The sequence below is a fragment of the Limanda limanda genome, chromosome 1 (genome assembly GCF_963576545.1).
Source record: "Limanda limanda chromosome 1, fLimLim1.1, whole genome shotgun sequence".
In the NCBI taxonomy this organism is placed as follows: Eukaryota; Metazoa; Chordata; class Actinopteri; order Pleuronectiformes; family Pleuronectidae; genus Limanda; species Limanda limanda.
In genome coordinates this window covers 10,547,536-10,569,920 of record NC_083636.1, presented here as the reverse complement: position 1 = coordinate 10,569,920, position 22,385 = coordinate 10,547,536, and the positions used below count along the sequence as shown (strand labels likewise).

Genomic DNA, 22,385 nt, shown 5'->3' with positions numbered 1-22,385 from the left:
TATTTTCTTTGCTTTTAAACCTGTAAAAACGATATAAGCAGGGGCTGTATGACTACAAGCTCAAGGTTTTGAGAGGGAGAATTACAAAATCTGAAAGGGAAATCTTTGAAATCTCGTGAATAAAGACAGGAAAAAAATTCGATACATTATAATTTAGTTTTTTTAATTTTTCATTGCTTGTTGAAAAGAATGGAATACGTATCAGCAGCTGCTTGCAAGTTTCAAGAATAAAAATCAATCAATTTGAAATGTAGAGCATGCTTTGGAAACTGATCAGAAGATAAAATCTACAATTAGTAAAAAATGTGCTGTGAATGATATCTATGTAAACTTTTTCAAAGTGTGTTTGAAGGAGAGTTATTGGGTTTCAAAATGAAGGCGCTGAATGCTATGTGATGACTGTTTTACTTTTATTAGAGGACTAATGTTTATATAGATCTAACATAGCAGTCATGTCTAAATGTGATAGCTTGAAATTTAAAAATCATGAATTCATTATGGGTTAATACCATGGACTGTCCTTTATCTGCCATGAGAACCCTTTTCATAGAACACAGAAACAGCTCAACCTGTTGAAGACTCATTAATCAGTTTTGTTAAAGTGAATCCGTTGTTAACTTTCTGACAGTATTCGATACACTGAAACTTATGTGTATGTGACTAAGAACCTCACGCACTTTTACTTCTACAAAACAACACTGGCAAATTACGCTAAGTCCTACTCCTCGAAGTGTTGACACGAGAACCACACACGGTAACTGGTAAGCTGTGCTATTTTGTACATAAGGCTATGGAGGAAGACGAAAAATAGAAATACATTAAACCATAATAATAATAATAAAAAAATAAAATTCCGCCATAGGTGAGAGGCAAATATGTACATGTCACATTAAAAATAGCTATGTAGACTTATAACATGACGAAACACATACAAGTCCACTGAAAAATGGCCATTAGGCACCTTCACGATACACAGGCACTAATATCATCGTGTTAAGATAAAACTAATAGTTTTTAATTCACCAACACGGATAGAGGACACTGGTTGTCTTTGTTTGAAATATTATTAAACGGAGAATATATCCAGCAGTGGTGAGTTGCTATGGTTTATAGCATCGGGTCATAGAGACAGAATGAATCAGATTGCAGATTAAACTGTAGTCTCCATAGTGTTATGTTCAAACTGCCTTTTTTGAGACGCAGATAGGAAACAGAACCAAACAGAAAAACAAATTATGCTGAAGAGATATTCATCATTTGTATAAAAATTCTAAATAATTCTAAATAAATAAATAAACATAAATGGTCCTTATAAGTTCCATTTCCTCTCAGTGCTACTGCAGTGGTGTCTTTGTTTGTGCACCCACTGACAATAAAGGTTGCTAATTTTTAAACAACATACTGTACATCTCTCGTGTTTGCCTTTCATAAAAAATATGAGAGTAAACACAAGCTGAGACTAGTCTAGGAGGAGCTGACGTTTAAGCATCACTATGCAACTTTTTCTTACTTAAAATAGTGGCTAAAAAATTAGTTTGATGCTACACTGACTTGTAATAGGGAGAATGGAGCCTCTTTCATTCCCACTCTTTACTCTGAACGTCTGTTATTATTCTGTATAACTTTGGTGGGTTGTGTGTTTCTGTGAAAAGTGTGTCACTGACTGACAGTCGCAGTTTAAATTGCCAGAATCAGTTCCAGCAAGTCCAAGATTAATGTTGAATGACTTAGAAGTAATTTCAAACCAGAGTTTATCTCCCTTATTCAGAGAGTAAACATTTAAAACATTAAGAGTTGTGTTTTTGTTACAGCAGCAGCTCTTGTGGCTCGGGGAGCTGGGGATCATGGGTAATATCCACCGTTCAGTTAATATTCAGTTCAGTGAGAGGGCCCACACATTCAGAACTCTGGTTAACACATTGAAAGGCTTTGTTTTGTTCTCTACGTTAAAAATACAATTGCTCGGACACTGAGCCCAACATAATGAATCACCATGAGTGGCTGCAGAGGGCGCTGTTCATCAGTAAATGTTACATAGTGCTGCTTTAATGTGCGATGCTACAAGCTTAAAACGACAAGTAACTGAGACGTGTTTCATATAGAAAGGCAGAATGGTTCTACAGATCGACGATGAGTTACAACAGCAGTCACACCAACAGCAACATTGTGGACACACACGTCCAGGTTTCCGAGACTACGATCACTATTAACGACATGGCGCTGTAAGGATGGCTATGTCGTTATTCTTCTTGTACTGTACTGTATGTACAACATTATATATAAATCCTAACTGGTATATACTCAAAGAAAAAGAAACATTTGTGCCACAGCTCCTTTTGTAAAATACGTCATCATGGCTGGACGTCCCTTATACATGAATATATGTCATGTTTCCTGACACTGGATCTCTGTGTATTTATGTAAAATCTCTTTATGTGTGGAAAAGAGAATGTTTTTGTCTTTTCTACGTGCATGGTTGAGAATTCAGCCGTTGACTAAAGCAGCGTGTTGTCAGCTTACCCTCAGTCCAGAGATTATCTGAAAACAAAACGTTCACACTCAAACTCAAGCTTCGTCGTTGATTTTTGGCTTCCTGAATTGACTGATTTGAAAGTGAACTCACATTGCTGATATAAGCAAAATGACTTTTTAGCTGTTATCAAGCAGCAGGGAGGGAAATCAGGTACTCCTTAGCTCAAGTTTAAAAAAATTATAAATATTACACACCCAACATCTCTGCAGAGGGAAAATACAACAACACCCAAAACTCTCCCTAGTCCACGTCAGATGCGTCGTTGTCCGATAGATGATAGTTTGAGCCTTTGACCCGGATGTACTCGACCTGCCGTCCCTCGTCAGAATCGGTGGCGCCACACGAGCAGAGCTGGTTCTCGAACAGCGCCTCGATCTCCTCCAGACGCCGGCCTTTGGTCTCCGGCAGGCATCCGTAGATGAAGATGAAACCCAGTAGGGCCATACTGGAGTAGAGGAAGAAAGCTCCTGGGGAGGGGGATGAAAAACACACTGTCACTGCATCGTTCTCTCAGTTTAGAGAGAGAACAGCCTACTATTAGAGACACTGTCTTTTAGGATTGATAGTCAGGTGGATAGATGTAGTTAGAAATTGCCCAAAGAAACCAAATCATATTAAAAGACCTTGAAATCTCTTCCATAAATCAAATATGCTCCATATTGCAATGGCCCTGAACCCCTTCCCTTGGACATTTTTTTAGTTATTCATTCCTACTGTAACCCTTATATTTCTATTTAATTTCTATTTTCTATTATCTGTCTATTTATTAATCATTTAGGTATTTGTTTATTTCCAATGATTTATTTATTTTCTCGCTCATTTATTCTGATGTATATTTGTATTTGGTGTTTATGCATTTTTTTTAAGTTCCTCTCTGTGTTGAGTTTGCAAATCAAGTGTTAATCATACAAAACAAATCAATGCTATAAGAGAGAATGGCGACTAACACATCGCCATGACTTAGAGAGCTGCCACCTTTTTTTTCCTGAACACGTTGGCTTGCTGTCGTTTATCATCCTGGAGAAAGAGCCTGCGATAGTGACAGCAGACCCAGAGGGCAGCTAATATTAGATCTTGACCGCCTGCGTATGTGCGTGCCAATGTTTTATCGCGTTGCTTTCAGGCTGCTAGTCACCATACGATAAATGTGAGGTAGAAGTAACATGCCCCTGTCAGAGTGACATTACAGCAGGTTAACAGGGGGAGGAAATAACTGCATAGAGACACAAATACACATGGAAAAATAAGCCTTCTAAAGGAAACACTGACAGAGGATTAATGAGATTTCTTGCCAACTGCAATTTCTATTATTCCTCTTCTCAAGGCACAATTACATTTTAAATGAACAGACACGGCTGCATTATAATAAATACCAGTAACATTTGTATGACAACAGCATCCACGTGTGTGTTTAGTTTCTCGGTGAACGATTATTATAAACCGGATAAATGTATGAACGACTCAGATCGATCGTTGACACGCCGCATCTCAGGATGCCTCCGCGATCGCGCCTGATGGATCAATTCGCCCAGCGTCACGAAAGGTCAGTTTCTTCCTGGCTGAGGAGAAACCTGCTGTTGAGCCACATCGACTGAGGAGGTGTGGAAGAGCGTTGGAGGGGGAGGGGGGGGACGCCTTAGTGTGAATTAGCTTTTACTTCCTCGATGGTGTTGCAGTAAGGTGAAGATGAAGGGATGTTACACAAGATCTGCTCATTGGGTTGTGTACACACTGATAGCACTGATGTTGAGGAGCAACTGTTCCTGAAAGAAGCTTTTAGTCTGATTGAAATTACACTCTGAGTTCAGCTTTTAGAAAAGGTGAGGTCATATTAGGTATAAAAAATATATTTTTGGATATATCAGCAAAAATATATACTAAAACTAATTTAGTAATGATTTTGTTTCATGTTTATGACAAATAAATTTAACTGAAACTTGATATTTTAAAGTTTAGCCATAATCATTATTATGAATAACTGTGAATAAAAAGAAAATACAAATAAAACAAAATATGTCGAGCTTGATAATTATTTTGGGTAATATATAAACACATATGCGAACTCGAATAATTGGTACTGACCATAGTAGGTGATGTACTGAGCCAGGTGGAGGAAGGTGACAGACACCAGAATGTTGAAGGTCCAGTTGACTCCGGCGGCGCAGGCGTTCCCTGTGCTCCTCGCCCACAGCGGGTAGATCTCTGAGTTGATGGTCCAAGGCATTGGACCCATCCCTGAGAGGAAGAGATAAGAGGTGAGGCCTGGTGGTGGTGAAGTTACAGCAGAAGAACAGATGGAGTATGACTGTGTATGCTGTGTACATATTGAGATTAAATTCTGGTATGTCCACACTCGCCGATCAAAAACCGGTGTCTATTTGGAACATTTAATCTCCTGGAATTAATTAAAATTATTATGTTTGTACATGAGGCGTGTACACTTTCTGCCAGACTCACAATAAAAGCAGCCATAGTGCAAAGCAGTTATAATCTACAATTGCAAACTGTACATCCAGCAGGGCCAAACAGTCCCCTTTAAATTCAATCAAGCAGCACCAAATTCCACACATTCAGAGACGTCAGTGTCCTTCATATGCCTGATTTTTTTTATCAAGATTTTCATCATTATTTCCTGTGAAAATGTAAAAAACAACAACACCTCACACATTAAAGACAGTGCTAAAATATCCCTTATTCTGCACCTTTGTTCTAAAGCATGCTAACATTAAATGGATTCTTTCTTGTCCCATGTATCATGCTTACAACAAGTTTTGTGAAAATCCAGTCAGTTGTATTTGTGTAGTCCTGCTTACAAACAAACAAACCAATAAACAAATGGATGAGGGTGAAAACATAACCTCCATGCTGTTTCAGTGGTTTCGTGTTGCCGATGACCTGATCGAGCAGAGTGAAAGGAGCCAGATCCAAGTGAGGACACACACTCATTGTGCACTATGTCGTAGTGGGTGTCTTTTTATTGATTATAAGAGTAAACCTTAATTTAGAGATGACCAGTAAGAAATGTGTTAATTGATACCATGAGGAATGGTCCTGATGGTTTCGGTGCCCCAGTGATCACTGACGCCGGTAGGATTTCTCTCAATACTAATGGTCGGTGTGACTGTAACAGTAAGAGGTCGAGCGAAGCAAAAATCCCTGTCCTCTTTTTGAAGCTTTCGGTTTCAACTTTCAAATAATTAACTGCGGATCCTGTGATGTCGTTTTCGCTAATAGGTGATAGGGGGATGGCTGAGAGGAGATGGCAAAATTGGCAGGCTGTTAAAGTGGCATGTTTATTAGGTCTTTTAGGTTTAAAGGGGACCGCATCCTCCCTCATCCCCCTGACACTCGACAACTGGAGAGGACCAAACATGGCTGAAGGGTAAATTCATGCTTATACACCCACTGCATGCAGAGAGGATTAGGTGGAAGAGGTTAGCCGGTGGGACGTAGAAGCATTACCTGGAGCGAAAGCAGCCAGGTAGAGCACCAGACCCAGCAGAACCAGCCAGGAGTAGGAGGTGGGACAGTAGTTGTAGGCCCAGTACGTCTGATCTCTCATCAGGCTGGAGTTGGAGCATCTGGAAGATATGTTTAATAGATGTCATTTCGCATACAGCGATTTAATTCATGTACTAATCCTATGTTATTAACAAGTATCCTCCTGCCACAGCAGAACTTCCTCTCTGCTGAATCCTAGATTGCTCATCCCTGCATCCTGTGACTCACCTGCCCCATGCGGCTCGCTCGGTGGAGGCCTTATTGACTGCAACACAGGAGGAGGCGAGGAGTGCCGAGCCATTCTCACGGTAACAGAAGCCACACCCAGGGTCCAGCATGCACGGCTCACACAGCCTGCAGGCCACACGGCAGACACAGCACAGATTAACTATAATTCCTAATGAGCACAATCATTTACAGTACTCTCCTCAGTTGGAATGTATGATATATATTAAAAAGAAATCTTCTCAGTCCAGTGTGCAAGTGAACAGTCAATGAAAATACAATCGAAACATTTCAGAATTAAACTAAATGGGAGGGAGCAGACGACAAGTTTGGGAAAACAAACAGAAAACATCCTAATCCAATGCATTTCTTTGAGGTTTATCATACACAACATTTATTGTTGTATATAAGTGAATTACAAGTCACAAATTGCCATAACTCTGTAAACACACTATGCCTGTGTGCAGTGCAATTTTTCGCACGATTATTCAGTTATAGATGAAGACATTTTTTTAATACGATTAACACGAAAAGTAACTTCAAGAATATATTTGTAAAGTAACGTGAAAAAATAATTTGGATGTTTTGCTTTGCCTTGTCTTGTGTGGTGGAGGTGGGTGTACACTAATTATGGTAAAACATAAACATTTAAACAATTTTAGCATAAGGCTGCCACATAACAAAAGGTGAAAAGGGTGAAGGGTTGTGAATCCTTTATGTACAGAGAGCACCATTCCATCCCCTGTAATTGCGACTTGCCTCATTACCCAAATTAAATAAATGTATGGACTGTTCCCTAGATACCGGAAGCGTTGAATTAAAATGAAGAACCAAAAACAAATGGTGTGTGATTCACCATCATTATCTCTTAATCCTGGCTCGTCCCTCTGTTACATCTCTGCTAATTAAAAGTCTATCTTGTCAAGTCAGCTATGTAGCTGTCCCCATGTAAGAGGCTTCTAAATGCTGGCAAACCAAATCTTCATAAGGATACACTATCTTTTTCATGGAGCATCATCAGGTTTGTTGTCGTCGTGCCTGATGGAAGTGTATGGAATGTGTGTTTTGTTTCCTAAGTCTATTTTTGTAGTGAGCCGACTCTCTGTGTCAGGGGGAAAATGCTCAAATAACACACAGAGGTCAGTTACATGAAATTAAAACCATGTCCTCTGAAGTAAAAGTAAACACTGTAGGGAGGTGAAGAAGTATTCGGGATATGTTGAAAAAAGAGATTTCAAGATTAAAGTCGTAATATTATGAGAAAGGATTCGTAATATTTAGAGAAAACGTCATAATTGGAACAATTTTAGGTTACATGTCATTTTAGACGGAGAATATCAGAAGATCAGCCTGATAGGGAAAAATAAACATCTTGTTGAATTATACCTTAGTATATGTTTCACAAATATAACATGATCTTTGGTCATATCAGCACCACATTATCAAAAGTATCAGGGCTTTGGAAAGATTGTGTAAAAAACTCATTTTTCTCATAAAATTACGAGTTTCTGCTCAGTTACGACTTTATTCTTGTTATATTATGACTTTATTCTCGACACATCCTTTGTATATTACTAATATCACCGTAGTCTAATATAATTGTGCAGGGGCTTAAAGAATGAGCAATTTTTTAATTTAAATTGAACATATTCAAGAGATTTTTTATTTAGCTACTTATATACATGTTAAAAGTATATGATTTAACGGGACGTCCCATCCACAATGACTATGGGAGGCCTGTGGTGGTAAAGCTATTGCTCTAATGCTGTCTAATATGTGGGCTCATGTGGAGTAAAGTGAACTCAATGAAGCCACTACAGTGTGGTAAAAGCATTCATCTCTTCAAATTGCCTCCTGTGATTGTGTGTGTGTGGCTGCTTGTTACTGTGTGTGGGTGCTGGAGAATGAGTCCATTAGTCCTTGTTTGTTGTTATGATGAAAGACTGCAGCTACACATGAGATCCATCTCGTGTCTGTGCAAGTCGAGTGTGATCTCTGACTCGCATGCAGACACACTCAGTGTGTGTGTGTGTGTGTATGTGTTTGTGACGGTGTATGTGTGTGTGTTTGTGTGTGTGTGTGTGTGTGTTTGTAAGTGCGCATTTGCCTTTGTTGCTAATGATTTAGTCATCATTTGGGCAATGATCAAAGTCGTCAATCAATCAATCAAGGTATTATTTGCATAACCCATGTTAACAAATCACAACTTGTCTCATAGGGCTTAGTCATGTTAGATGGATAAGATTACAGCTTCATGTCAACATTTTAGACATAGGCCAAGCTAAAAAGTCCAAATACATGCTAAATGTTTCCAAATTGGTTTCTGACATTTAAGGTGATTCTTATCACAATGATGTTTGTTCAAGTGCGATTGGACAAGAATGTGTTAATTCTGTGACTTAACTCACTGAAGGGACAAAAGATCCCATCCATGCCTCTGCTGGGGAGAGGAATATCTGAATTACCCACTACCCAATTTCATATACGCGGAAGACCATGAATGGAGTCTCCGGCTTCACATGATCTCACCAGCGCAACATGGCAGCAGCCGTATCTGAGATATTTCAGCTTCCTTTGTGTTCTACGGGAGGAAGTGGAGAAACATCGTCCATCTTTGTATTAAGTCATGGGTCTGCATCATGTACAATATGTTGGCCCTCTTTTTGAACTTGAATCACAAACACAAATTGCCTTTACATTACAGTTGTTGGCTCAGTAAGTTCAACTTAGAAAATTGTGGGTTACATTTTATTACTACCATAATTCTAGTCTTTAAATCTATATATGTGCACCACATGGCCAACAGCATATTTAAAAATATCTAATTATTAAAGTAATATATCACATGTGTACACCTTAATCCTCAAATGGCACCTGATTGTTGAGTTATTCCACATAAAAAACTGTAAACGCTCTTTTTCACATTTAGTCTTTCATATCTTTGGGTATAGCTGTTAGCTGAGGGAATCATTTCAGTGATCAAACAAAGATCTGCTCTCACACCTACTTCCCATAACACTCTCATACAGTTTTAAAATACTCTTGGTTGGATCATAACATCAGGATATTTGAGATCGTTGCTGCAGCTGCTCAGTAATTTTTGCTTCTGGTTGGTAATAAAGGGAGTTGAGGCAGAATTTCAGGGCCCAATGTGGCTCACTGAGCACTTTTGTGTGTGTGTGTGTGTGTGTGTGTGTACTCACTGGTACTTGGAGCAAGTAGAGTTGGCCATGGCGGGGTCTAACGGGTGGAAGGTGACGGGAGGACTGTGCTGGGCAGATATCAGAAAACCGGTGGCCAACAGACTCAAACTCAAACTTGTGCCTGTTAAAAAAGTAATGTTTGTGACATTACAAAAAACACTCTTTGAGATTTGAACACTTCACACCCTGATGTGGTCAATTTGAGTGACGTGCCTATGATGCTGCCCAGAGTGAGCTTCCTGCGTCCCACTCTCTCCACCAGCCACACTCCCAGCAGGGTGAACAGGAAGTTGGTGAGGGTGGTGAGTCCGGACAACCAGATTGCCAGCCTGTCATTCCGCACTCCGGACATCTGCAGGATGGTGGCGCTGTAGTACCTGCCAGATGACAACACAAAGGAAAATGACGAAATAATTGTTGTGGAGAAACCAAAATTACAATCTGTCGACTGAAAGTTATCAATTTTTAATAGCAGATAAAGATTTATCCTGATTTGTAATAGCTGAAATAATACACAGGCCACAGAACAATATCGCCATCATCAAATATATAAAAAAAACAATCATGAGTCAACCCAACAAACCAACCACAACCTTTCATCTTGAGAGCCAGCCACTCAGCAACCAATCACGGCCTCTCTACCAGCCGCTGATCGGTTAGAATCAGCTATAAATAGTTTCTCAGCAGCAACAGCCACTTTCAATCCTCTCAATTTTACTTTCTCTCTCTTCTCTCCCCCCCCCACCTTCTTTTGTTCTCATACAGTATAATTATATTCTTATCCTGGCACCATGTTGCTGCACGTAGTCAAATTACCTCCAATCATCATCAACAAGGTTCTAAACTGGCTGCGGTCAACAATGCAGACTCTTGCATGTGGTCCACACCCCCATTTCTATTATGATATCATGCCAGTAAGACGGAGGAAAAAACAATGGAGGAGTGCTCAGATGATGGCAACTGAAACACAAACACCTGTAAGAATTCAGTGTCAGGATGGAAACTGGGTGGGAAAAATTATTTCAGCTATGCACATGCACACAAACTGTATAAATACACATACAGCAGATAAGAATTCAAAACCCCTTAGAGAATACGAACACAAAGGAGGTAATACTCGTTAAAAAGAAAAATCCAAACTAATAAAAACTCCACAGAGACGGACAAAAAAAACAACACACTATTTCCCTCTGTGCGTCTCTACAGGCAACTCAGAATTGGCATTCAGCTTCAAAAGCATTGTTATCTCTCCCGTGCTTGTGCTCTCTCGCTCTTTCCCCAAAACAAAGACGCACAATTGATTTGCATAATAACACATTTACTTCCCTGCCATCATGGTTTTCATTCAGACAGAACAAAGGCAGAAAGTTGTGGATTAAAAAACTGACCTGCTGCAGGATAAGGAGTTACAGACTGAAACTTAGATTTATGCCTGCAAATACATCTACCCACTAATTCCACAAATGTTTTTCTGTCTGCATGTATGTGGAATGCATATCTATTTTACCTCATCAGATAAACTACAGCAGTGGTCGTCAAAACATGGGTCAAAATCGACGCCAGATTATTTCGATAATCTGATTATTTTGTTTCAGCATATCGGGACACAGACACAGATGGACTGATCCACTACGGGTGCTGATCTACGTCATGGTGACTTAACATATTAAGTAAATCAAGCAAATGTATATATGAATAGGAGAGGCGGTGGACTATTGGCAGAAACTTGGACTATGGGCAGAAAAGGTCTCTGGTTCGTCTCTGGTTCGACTCCACGGAGAAAGAACAAAAAGACGAACCTGGATTGATCTGTCAAAAAATCCAAGAGGATTCTCCCTACCCTGTCTAGTGCCCCTGAGCAAGGCACCTTACTCCAGCAACATCTGCTCCCCGGGCGCGGTACATGGCTGCTCACTGCTCTGTGTGTCCTGCACCAGATGGGTTAAAAGCAGAGGTTAAATTTCCCTCCTTGCATGAGTGTGCTTGTGCATGTCTGTGCATGTGTTTGGGACAAATAAATGTATCTTAATCTATCTTATCTTAGAACCACACACAGACTGTAATCAAAGTTTTCTAAATTCACTCTGCACCATCGACTGTGTATAGAAAGCTCTGCACACAACATCCAGCACACAAACAATAAAAAGTGACAGTATATTGTACATCTGTTTGATGAGGGCTTACTAATGACAAGGACTAATTCTGAAGTGCAGAGCCTGGTACAAAGTCATAAGGGCTAAAGTATGTTGAATGGACACACATAGACATAGATATATGTGGCAGCAGGAATAAAAGCCCTATTGCTAATGTCAGCAATGCAGCATGCTGTGTTCCATCTCCCTGTATTCCTGTCCCTGCATCTTACTGATTACGGCGTACATACACACACACACACACACACACACACACACACACACACACAAAATCACACACACACACAAAAACACACACACACACACACACACACACAAAATCACACACACACACAAAAACACACACACACACACACACACACACACACACACACACACACACACACACACAGCATGCAGAAACAAAGTGATAACTCCAACTGGATGTGTGTTAAATGTTAAAAGCATCTCAGACACATCTCAGATTTTTTAAAAGCCCCCAATGTTCCGATTTTTTATGCTCACAGGTGAACTTGTTCCTGTAAAGTCTAATAACTGTGATTATCCATCCTCCTGTGTAAATTGTCAAGTTGTTAATAAGTGCAGGCAGCAATGAAGAGCAGGAGATGGGAAAGTTTAGAGTTTAAGTATATATAATGTATGATATAGTTTCATTTCTGCTTGTGCCGAATCCTCGTGTGTGCAGCTCAGCCTCATCTCAGAGCTCAAGGGGAAACAGAGTTGTGAGACAAAGCGAAACTTTGGTGCTGGAGATCAATACACAGTGAAGCGCCGCTTCCATAAGTGTCATGGAAATTCCTCCCTAGATGAGAGTGAATCATTTTAATGGGTACACACAGAACATCGGGGTAGAGAGGCTGTTCAGTGTTTACTTTGGCGTGTCATTAAAAATCCTTCAGAGTGGCATCTTGTTCATTTCTGGGAGTCCGTCTTGTTTGTGTTTCTCTGCTGGAAGAGATGCATGAACATGATGGTGGTTGCATTGTAATGAGCCAGTTAATTTACTTGTGAATGGAATCCGGTCTGACTGACAATAACTATTTTTTTTATTTTGAGTAATGCAGACAGGAAATAAGTAAAACTTCTTTCACTATAAATTTTTATTTCATATTTTTGTTGAAGTTGATAATATCCAGAAGTTAGGTTTTTACTGAAAAAAATGCAGCAAATGATTCAGCCATTCTGTGCCTTTGAACTATTTTTTTTAGGAAGAGCCTCCATATAATATTCATTAAAATCAAGGTTGATTTCTTTCAGAAGAATAGAACATTTCACAGAATAGTTTTCTTTTGCTGCTGCTGCTGGGTGTGGTTGGAAGGAAAAGTCGAAGGCTAAAAAAGGAATCAATCTGTTGACTGCAGGCCTGCTCTCACTAAACTTTGGTGAACTTGCATCTTGCAACCCTGGAACTGCGTTCACATTGAATAAGAATGTTGGGTCTTACAAACACTTGGATGACACCACAGGAGCAATATGGAGACATATTTCTTTTCTGTTGTTTTTTTACATTTGAAGACGTGCTCACCATTTACTTCACCTGTATTGGATTTGGCTGTAACGCTGTTTATCCCTGAAACTCCAAAAGTGTTTTGTGGACTCAAACTCTTCACACACCCCTCCATCAGCATAGTGGTGAATGAGGGAATTTTCATTTTTGGGTAAACTATCCCTTTAACACTTTCACAAGGGTGAGCGAATGGCCCTGAATAAAGAATGTACTGTATCTCTCTAACCAAAGTTATTAAGCACAACCTCACACATTTTTCATTTTATATGTAAAACAGGCCTGAATGAGAGCATCTATTATCGACAGCCATTCACTGGTAGAAGAATAACCTTTCAGCCCCGGTTCCCCATTCTTACCCACAGCCAGTAATAACATGTACAAAGGTCAGAACCAAAGAACGCAAGAGAGTAATATTAAAGAATGACCACATTGTAATGAAATAATTGTAGGTTGATTGTTAAAACCTGCATATTGTGCTTTTCAGGACCTAGGCAAACAAAAGTGTAAGGAAAGCTGTTGTAAGAAGAGTCTCACTCTTTTTTAACGCACAAATGATCATGAACTGTCCCACACCAACTGTCTTTTACAGAAGAGGCCCTGCGGAGCTCCGATGCGAAGAAAAACAAGACAAGGTGAGATCTGGCCCTGACCGGCAGTCTGAAAATGGAAACATTGATCTACACGTCAGTCACGCTTCAATTCCAAACCCCCTCTCACTCAGCAACATAAAGAGTGAGACATCAGTAAAAGGGGGAGAGAGACAAATGTTGAGAGAGGAAAGGGGGAGACACACACAGGAAGGAAGGAGGAGAAAAGAGGGATGGGTGGTGGATGATGACAGTCGTGGGGAGCTAGTATGGGTGAAGAGAGTGACAGGTAAAAGAGAAAAAATACACGAAAGAAGGTATTTTTATTCACCCGTTTTAGTTGTCCTACAGCTTGTCACCACTTTGTCAGGTTGTCATTTACATCTATCAACATAAGTGAAATACATTATCTCACTGAACCAAACTCCAAATATAGAGAGGTTTTCAAGGGTGTCTGCCAATGTATTTCCATCAGGAGCAAAACATTGATTCAGGCCTGAAATCTGTTTCCAATGGAGCGGATTTAATTTGATGGATAATAGACGTGTTTATTCTCTCGACTCTCCTCTCCCTCTTGCATTCGATCTCTCCCTGCTGTTCTTAGCCTATCTCACATGGCTGGTGGTGCGAGGACGCCGCTGACTCATGCTTGACATTCACTGACACGGGATCGCCTCAGAGGATGCCGACTCCTGGGAGTACACAACATCTGGTCTGAAAGGACCAAAAGGAGGCTTTGCATGCTTTTACTCATTAAGTGCTGCTCTCTGAGGATGTCTTTTTTACCAACCACTTTCCAAAGTTTCCAGGTTGTTTATCCACCTTACACACAGAGATGTGTTCTCACTTTAGACATGCCAGATGTTTTTATTGTTTTATTTCTTACAGAGTCAAAAAGTTGCTGAGAAGATTCATTTTCATGGAAACAAAGAGGAAAGCTCAATTGGTTTTGCTTCTGTAGTTGATGCAACACACAAATATTTTAATGACTATTCTTCTGATAAATCCCTGCCATGATTCAGAACTTTCATGATCTACGCATGTGTGTTTCTTTCCATCTGTTTGGAGGCAAATGTTGTATTACATTTCTAGTCAAAATGAAGCTGGAAATGCCGGACATAATTGGTTGAAGTGCAGATCAGTAAAACTAATACTGTATAAAGGCAATATTTCCATCAAGTTTTCACTATCAATACATCTGTACATTACTTTCTTGATTAATGAATTCAAAATTTACTTAATAAAATGTTAGAACATAGTAATGAGATTTTCCCACAAGGAAATATGTTGAAATTACTTGTTCTAGGCAAATCTGTCTCAAATCTGAAGATATTCACCTTTCTGTCTTATATAACACAAGAAAGCTGTTAATCATCACACTCGAGAAGTTAGAGCCAGATGATACTTAACAATGATGTTCATGTTCATCATGTTTGTTTGGACATAATTTCCAAAATTATTTAAATTACATACAAACTGTTGAATCATGTGAACTCAGCCTCAAATGGTACAGGTTTGTAGCTGAATTTGTTACCGTACAGATTCTCCCACACCCTGCTTTTTCAAGTATAGACTAACTGCCAAGCGCCAACCATATTAATGAAAGAATTACGGCTTTAATCATTGTTCCTAACTTCAACAGCGTTTGACAAAGTTTATATTGTGCTTTAAACAGTGTAGGTGGTGACTCACTAAGTCCTGTTTTCCTCTCAGGGTTTACTGGAGCTGCGTGCTCTCACTGCTGAGACAGTTTAGTGATACAAACTCAGTAAACTTGACTCGCTCGTACGTTACATCCAACAAAACCTCCCTTTTCATCTCAGAGGAGAAAAAGAACGCCGCCTTACTGACAGAGGGTCATGATGCTGCTGAAGCGGTTCATGATGAGCAATGAAAAAAACCTGTATATGTGCATTAGGGTGTGAAAGACGACTTCAGAGGTTTCCCTCGACTACAAGACAAAACGCTCAGACAGAGTGCTACTTATTGACAGAGCACTGACCTAATTATGTGACCTAATAGTATGGATTTAAAGCGAGGGGATCAAGGGAAGGATTGACTGTACGGCAACAGTGAGGGAGACGGACAAACAAGTGAGTGTGTGTGTGTGTGTGTGAGCGGGCAAGTAGTGAGTGAGTGGGTGCGATTGAACGAGTGACTGACACGGTGAGAAAGAGAGTTAGTGATGAGGTGTGAGAGCAGAGAAACAGAAGGAGGCAGCATGAAGAGAGAGAGAGAGAGAGAGAGAGAGAGAGAGAGAGAGAGAGAGAGAGAGAGAGAGAGAGAGATAGAGAGAGAGAGCAGGAAGGAAGTGAGAAAAGGATTGAAAGGCGAGAAGGAGAATGAATGAATGGTTGGAGAAAACACAGAAGGATGTATGTGGTTGTGAAAAACCAGAACAAAATGGACAGACAGAACGAGAGACGGAGAGTGTGTGTGAGAGGGAGAGAGAGATGGAGAATCTCTTGGGAACTGGCCTATTTTTCAAATGAATGCATATGAACACCAGAGCTGTACCACATTTATGCTGTGGAATAAAAAAAGGGAAAGTGAAACCCAAATAGATACGAACGTAGATTGGATGTTCTGATTCTGAACCACAAACACAAACACAGACACACACACACACAAACACACACACACACACACACACACAAACACACACACACACACACACAAACACACACACACACAAACACACACACACACACACACACACACACACACACACACACACACACACACAACAAAGCATTAACAAAGCATCTGGTACGATAAGTTTGGTTGAAATTAGTTACTTGATGCTATAAAAGCTATGAAAAACAGCACAACAGACAGCTGAGACTGACTAAAGATTGGTCGAGGCAATGTATCGGTGAGACCTTAAAGGGACTCTCACCTTTGTTGCATTTGAGAATTACAGCACATTCAAATCATCCCGCCTTCCTCCAATGCCCCACCCCCTCGTTCCCATCCGCGGTGTTTTATTTAAGAAACTTTATTTACACAAGCAGACTTACAACCATTCCGGTGTTTTTATTTTTTTGAAGAAACTTTATTTACAAGCAGACTTACAACCTACTGCCTCCGCGCACGCACATGAGTTTTTGTTTACCAAAGCAATGGATTCGGATTCAGAAGCACCGGTCTGCAGCAAACAGACAGGTCTGTCGGCCAATAAGGTCCTTCGGTCCGAAGAATTTTATTGGTTGAAGTTTTCACTAAATATTATGAGAGTGAAATAATTGTTTGTTTTTACTCCTGGTGGGTCTGTCTTGCATTTTAGAGTGTCATTACCTTATTAATACCAATTTAACCTTATCCAAAAAAAGTGTAAAAATGCAACAAAGGTGAGAGTCCCTTTAATATTGTATTTTCCACAAGATCCTCATTACTAAACAACTAAACTCTGTAGTGGACTCTGTCTCCAAATGACGTCGCCAGTACAATCTATTCTTTATATACGGTCATTGGTTAAAAACACAGTCCTGACAAATGTCCAATGAGGCAAAGTAAGAGAAAATACTGAGTAGGTAAGTGAGCTTAAATCTTTTGTGTTATTCACAACACTATTATACAGTAGTGTCGTGACTGCGTGAGTGTCGTGAAGTCTGTGCTTAATATCTGCTTTTGTTTTGTACACATATTAAATGCCACTTTGTAAATGGTATCTTGCTGTGAGGAGTGTGTAAAGTGTGGCTGTGTGTGTTTGATTAGAAGAAGAATTTGAATATTTCCTATTAAAGAGGTCTGGCTGCGACTCCATTGGAGACAGTGGAGGAGGTTGGCATGATTTGGAACATTAGAAAACATACTAACACACACTGGCTCACATAGAAATAAAAAAAAAAACTTTCAACAACAACTATTTCTGCTTTGGATTTTGGCATTTCTCTTAACACACGCAAAAAACACACAAACACACGTAACAGGGAGGACTCTGCCAGCTCCTTGCAGGCCTGCCAGCAGAGTGACCATGTAAAACTGGCATTTTGGGACATTTCCAATATGACATTTGTCTCAGGGACCATCTGTGAGGGCCAACTGGCCTGAGTCAACAACAAAATCTCCACTTGCCTACCGACAGAAACACATATCACATCATATCATATCTTTTTGATTCATATCAAATCTGTACTTGTTTATTAGATTAATTTCACTGTTATTTAATTGAAATACCACATGTCTCTGCCAGTACTTAGCAATGTTCCTTCCAACACATCCAACTAGCTAACTAACCCAGGTGGAAATGATACCCAATGTCTATATCATTGTATATAGTATGATATAGATGATGCATAAGTAATGAATAAATAATAATGATGTTTTTGTTGAAATATCTGAATTTTGCTCTGGGTTATTCTCTAAAAAACAGCTGAATCACATTGTTGTTTCTTATCTTGTTTGCTAAGACTGCGGATGATAAAAAGTAACAGGACCACAAGAAGCATGGGGAAAGTTTGCAGTGTGACTCAATGTATAGGACATTTATTGTCCAGGTATTCATAAGGTAAATGCTTGATGTCCTTGTAGCGCCTGAGAGCAGAAACAACTAGCTACTGAGTTCAGTGAAAACACCTTTCCACATTCCAAATTTCTCCTAATTTGCTGTTTGTGTTCTTGCCATTTGCCATTTTGAATATGCAACCAATGATTCAGTTTTTTTTGTATTTATCGAGCCTTTGTTTATGAGTGTACGGGTATTGAGACTGTCTGAGCCTTGGCTACTTCTTTGAGAAGTCTGGACTTTGTCACATTGCTTGTCACAAAATGTACCCAGGGAACAACAAAAAAAAGAATGAGAGAACACAGGGTTTTTCTCTCACAGCTGCTGTGCTCAGTATGTCTTGTTCCTCCTCCCTGCCCGACTTTATAAATCCATCTTTCCTCACTGGAGATGTCATCAGCCTCAGATCCCCCTCCGCACCTTTCTCCACATCCTCACCATCAACATCTACTCTCCATCCACCCTCTTCGCCTGTCTTTTCAACACAGTCCGATTACCCGATGAGACATAAGCACACACAGCAGTCCCCACCAGCCCGCAGTGACCTTTGCATGTTAGATCATGTGACTAATTGAATCAAAATGATCCAATTGCTAATGGGGAGAGATGATATCTAATTTGAACCACTGCTGTACCGCACTGTTCTGCTATTGTGACTGAAAAACAGAGGAGGATGAAGAAGAGGAAACACCCAGCAGTGCAATAGCATAGAGTTCATGCATCTGTCTATATGAGTAAACTATACAGCCGTCCATCCCTTCATCTGCTGACAGTCCAGCAGGGAGATACTCAGGGACGCATCGCATGCGGGCCACAAGTTGAGTGGTGTTGATACAGCACCTGACACATCTTTGGTTCCAGAGAGAGGTATTATTGACAAACACATCTCAGACTCTTCTCTCACAGGCCTGAGGGTGTGTTAGGGCAGGGAGGTTATTCATATAACAACCAGAGTCCAGAGAGAGAGGGGGGGGGGGGGGGGGGTATGACATACGAGTTCAAATCAGCCTGCTGTAACAAGACCGTGTTCGGTGTGCGAACATGTGCTTGTGTCTGTCACAAAGCGTCTTTTGCAATTTTGAGTCAGAGGTCACATAATTCAAACCTGTCATATTGCAGTGTTATTACCCTTGCATGTGGGGTAGCTCTATTATATTTATTGCCATGAAATTTTGAACACATATTGTGCTGCTGTGTAGACAGGGCTGCTGAGCACAGAACAACAATTGTTAGACTATCAACTATCAATGCTGATTATGTTTTCTTTGTGGGTGACTGAGTTGTATGTGTATGACTATATTGTGTGGATGTGACTTGACAAAATCCAAATAAGCTTGTAATAAGCACTGCATGGAATTATATATGCACTGTATTGAGAATGCTGATATAGAGTGCACCGCATTACATGGGGACCAGGCATCTCCACCTCCTCCCACTATCCATGAAGCCAAAATATCCCTGATACGATCACCCCATCCTGCACATTTGGAGCAAGAGTCTGCAAAGTAGTGATCAGGGGATGGCATTGCATTACCTGATCCAATCTTGAGTTGGTCTCAGCTATCGATCAATTTTATAGCATCAAAAACCAATCAAATATAAACATATAAAAATAACACTGGGACATGTGATAATAACAAATTAAAATGATTAAAACTATATTTGAGAAAAAACTATTAGACCCATTCATTTGGTCCATGTCTCATCCAATAACATGGATGAGGTAGGTCTTATGACCTATACTTTAGCCAGCCACCTGGTGGCGATTGAGATGCTGTCTTCCCTTTTGGGGAGCCCTCATGTTGTCCATCTTTATTTACATATATAGTCTAAGGTTTACACTGTAGGTGCATGTTCATAGTTCCCTGTAGGTAATATACTGCATGTCTAACAAAAGTGATGGAAACCAATAAAGATCTTTTACATTAAATCAGCCAATATACAGAAGGCCATTGACCCACGTATCAGCTCAGTATTTGTGTTTGATAACCATGAAATTATAGTTTGTATCATAGTCCCACAGTGCAGCTGTCTATGGGCTCATCTCTTTAATCGGACTGAATATCGACAATGATTGTAGGTCCTTACCACCGTATTCAGCCTGTTGTGTGTTATGCTGAACCGAGAGCTTGGATGAAGTTAATCTAATAGCCTCTAATAGCAGCTGTCTGTACCATGCCTCTGCGTCACTTTTCACATTGACTATATGGAAAGTAGGATTATAATTTGGAAGAGTGACTGGACCAGCTTCAACCTTGTAGAATTTCCCTTTGGCATAATACATATCAGACAACATAATATCCGCCTGATTAGCCTGACCTGGAAGATGTGGCCACTGGGTGCCACAATCAATTTTATTATTTTGTGTTGTGTGTCATAAAGGATGACAACTGATGCTGCATCTGGGACATCTCACGACATACTGACAGAAAGACAAACATGTTTGATTTAAACATGGTGACGCATGTGCAAGAGGAATTAGGCTTTTAGGCTTTACTGAGCAAAAGACAGCCAGTATATTTACACTGCTTGGGACACCATGTTTATGGATACATTCTTTTCCACAGAAATAAGTCGAGAGCACATCCTTTCCAGAGACATCGCGCAAAGCTGCCGATTGGTTGGACAGTTTGATGACACGGCAAGAATTTATGACTCTAATCTGACACGGGGACCATTTTAACGAATAAAGATATCTTGCAGTGTGACCCTAGCTTTAACAGAAAGGAAGAAAGGAAGGATCTCAGGGGGACACTGTTAGATGAACGACTCCTGGACTCCATAACTCCCTTGAAAGTGACCAGACTCTATCAGATCCCTGCTCCATTTTACAGCTTCTCTGTGACCATTTTCTCTTCCTGACAGTCGCAGCACCTCTGCCTCTCACAAGTGGAGTGATCATTTGACTCAGGCCAAATTCTTTTGATGATATTGCTGTGAAAACATTTTTGATCAGCAAGATGAGTTATTGATTAAAAACGCTGAACAAATAACAAACTAGGAATCCACTCGATTATTATTCCACTGCTGAGGAGTACGGCTCTGTTTTTCCAAACTTTGATTTTAAGGCTCTCTGAAGAGTTGACCTCTGATGCTTGGACTGCCACACACCCTCCTCCAGCCACTGAACATTTGAATATTTGCACTAGACTGTTATTTTTTTTAACTACTGTATTATTCCACCCATAGTGTATTCATATTTATATATATTTATATATTTATCTTGCTCATAGTGTATTCATCGTACTTATATCATACCATACCTCCTAATACTGTTCATATTCCATATTTTTTCTCACTGTACATATCTTATTTATTTACATATTCCACTCTAAATATGCACATACTCTGCACTTTTACTGCTTTTATTTGCACTTCTGGTTAGATGCTAAACTGCATTTCGTTGTATCAGTACTTGTACTGTGCAATGACAATAAAGTTGAATCTAATCTAATCTAATGTGCTGAGGAGGACTCAAATGTACTCTCCGTCGGAGCATATTTCCCTCACAAGAAAAATCGGTGTATGCCACCAACCCGTTAAGCCCGCTAAGTTCCCGACTTGAGAGAGTGGACTGTTTGAGCAGAGTGACGGACGATATGTGCTTTTCTGGACTGGCCTGCATTTGTTTATTTTTGTCTGCCGGCTTCCCTTGCTGCCCTTTTGCTTCTTTCTCTGTGCAGCCCAGTTGTTTTAATCAGGGAAAGCAGCTGGGGACAGGGGGAGAGGAGCTTGTCTCTAAGCCCGGCTGATTTACTGGCTCCCCACACCTCCTTTACATCTCCCCGGCTAATAGGGCTGTCCTGGCAGCTTCGCAAGGTAACAAAAAAGAAAAGAAAAAAAAGCCAGGTAGGAGACAGACAGCTGGGAAAGTAAACAGAGATAAGAAGCACACAGGATGAGACACATCAGAGCTGGGGGAAAAAACACAGGTACACACTGCACAGACAAGGACTGCAATCTCCATAAAGAAAGAACAATAAGAAGGCTGGAAGACAGGAAGTTATTGATAATCTATCCAATTTGAAAATTGAATCAATTGCTGCATTTATATGAGTCCATAGCTGTGTCCCAACCCCTCGTAAATCCCTCTGATTGATTTCCTATTTACGTCACCAGCTTGTTGCACCCTCTGAACAGCTGCACATAAGGCAATGAATCCTGGGATA

The 22,385-nt window shown here is 40.2% G+C and overlaps 1 protein-coding gene across 1 annotated transcript in view; it reads right to left on the bottom strand.

Annotated features, from left to right (window-relative positions):
* Positions 1 to 2,773: 2,773 nt before the first annotated feature.
* The window catches only part of LOC133011717 (proton myo-inositol cotransporter-like), a 55,425-nt gene continuing 35,813 nt past the window's right edge, over positions 2,774 to 22,385 (bottom strand). Inside the window, exons 5-10 of the mRNA XM_061079555.1 lie at positions 9,676 to 9,839; positions 9,463 to 9,583; positions 6,263 to 6,388; positions 5,996 to 6,114; positions 4,616 to 4,768; positions 2,774 to 3,000 (exon numbers count right to left, since the gene is read on the bottom strand). Coding sequence (XP_060935538.1) covers positions 2,774 to 3,000; positions 4,616 to 4,768; positions 5,996 to 6,114; positions 6,263 to 6,388; positions 9,463 to 9,583; positions 9,676 to 9,839 — 910 coding nt within the window. The remainder of the gene's footprint in view (positions 3,001 to 4,615; positions 4,769 to 5,995; positions 6,115 to 6,262; positions 6,389 to 9,462; positions 9,584 to 9,675; positions 9,840 to 22,385) is intronic.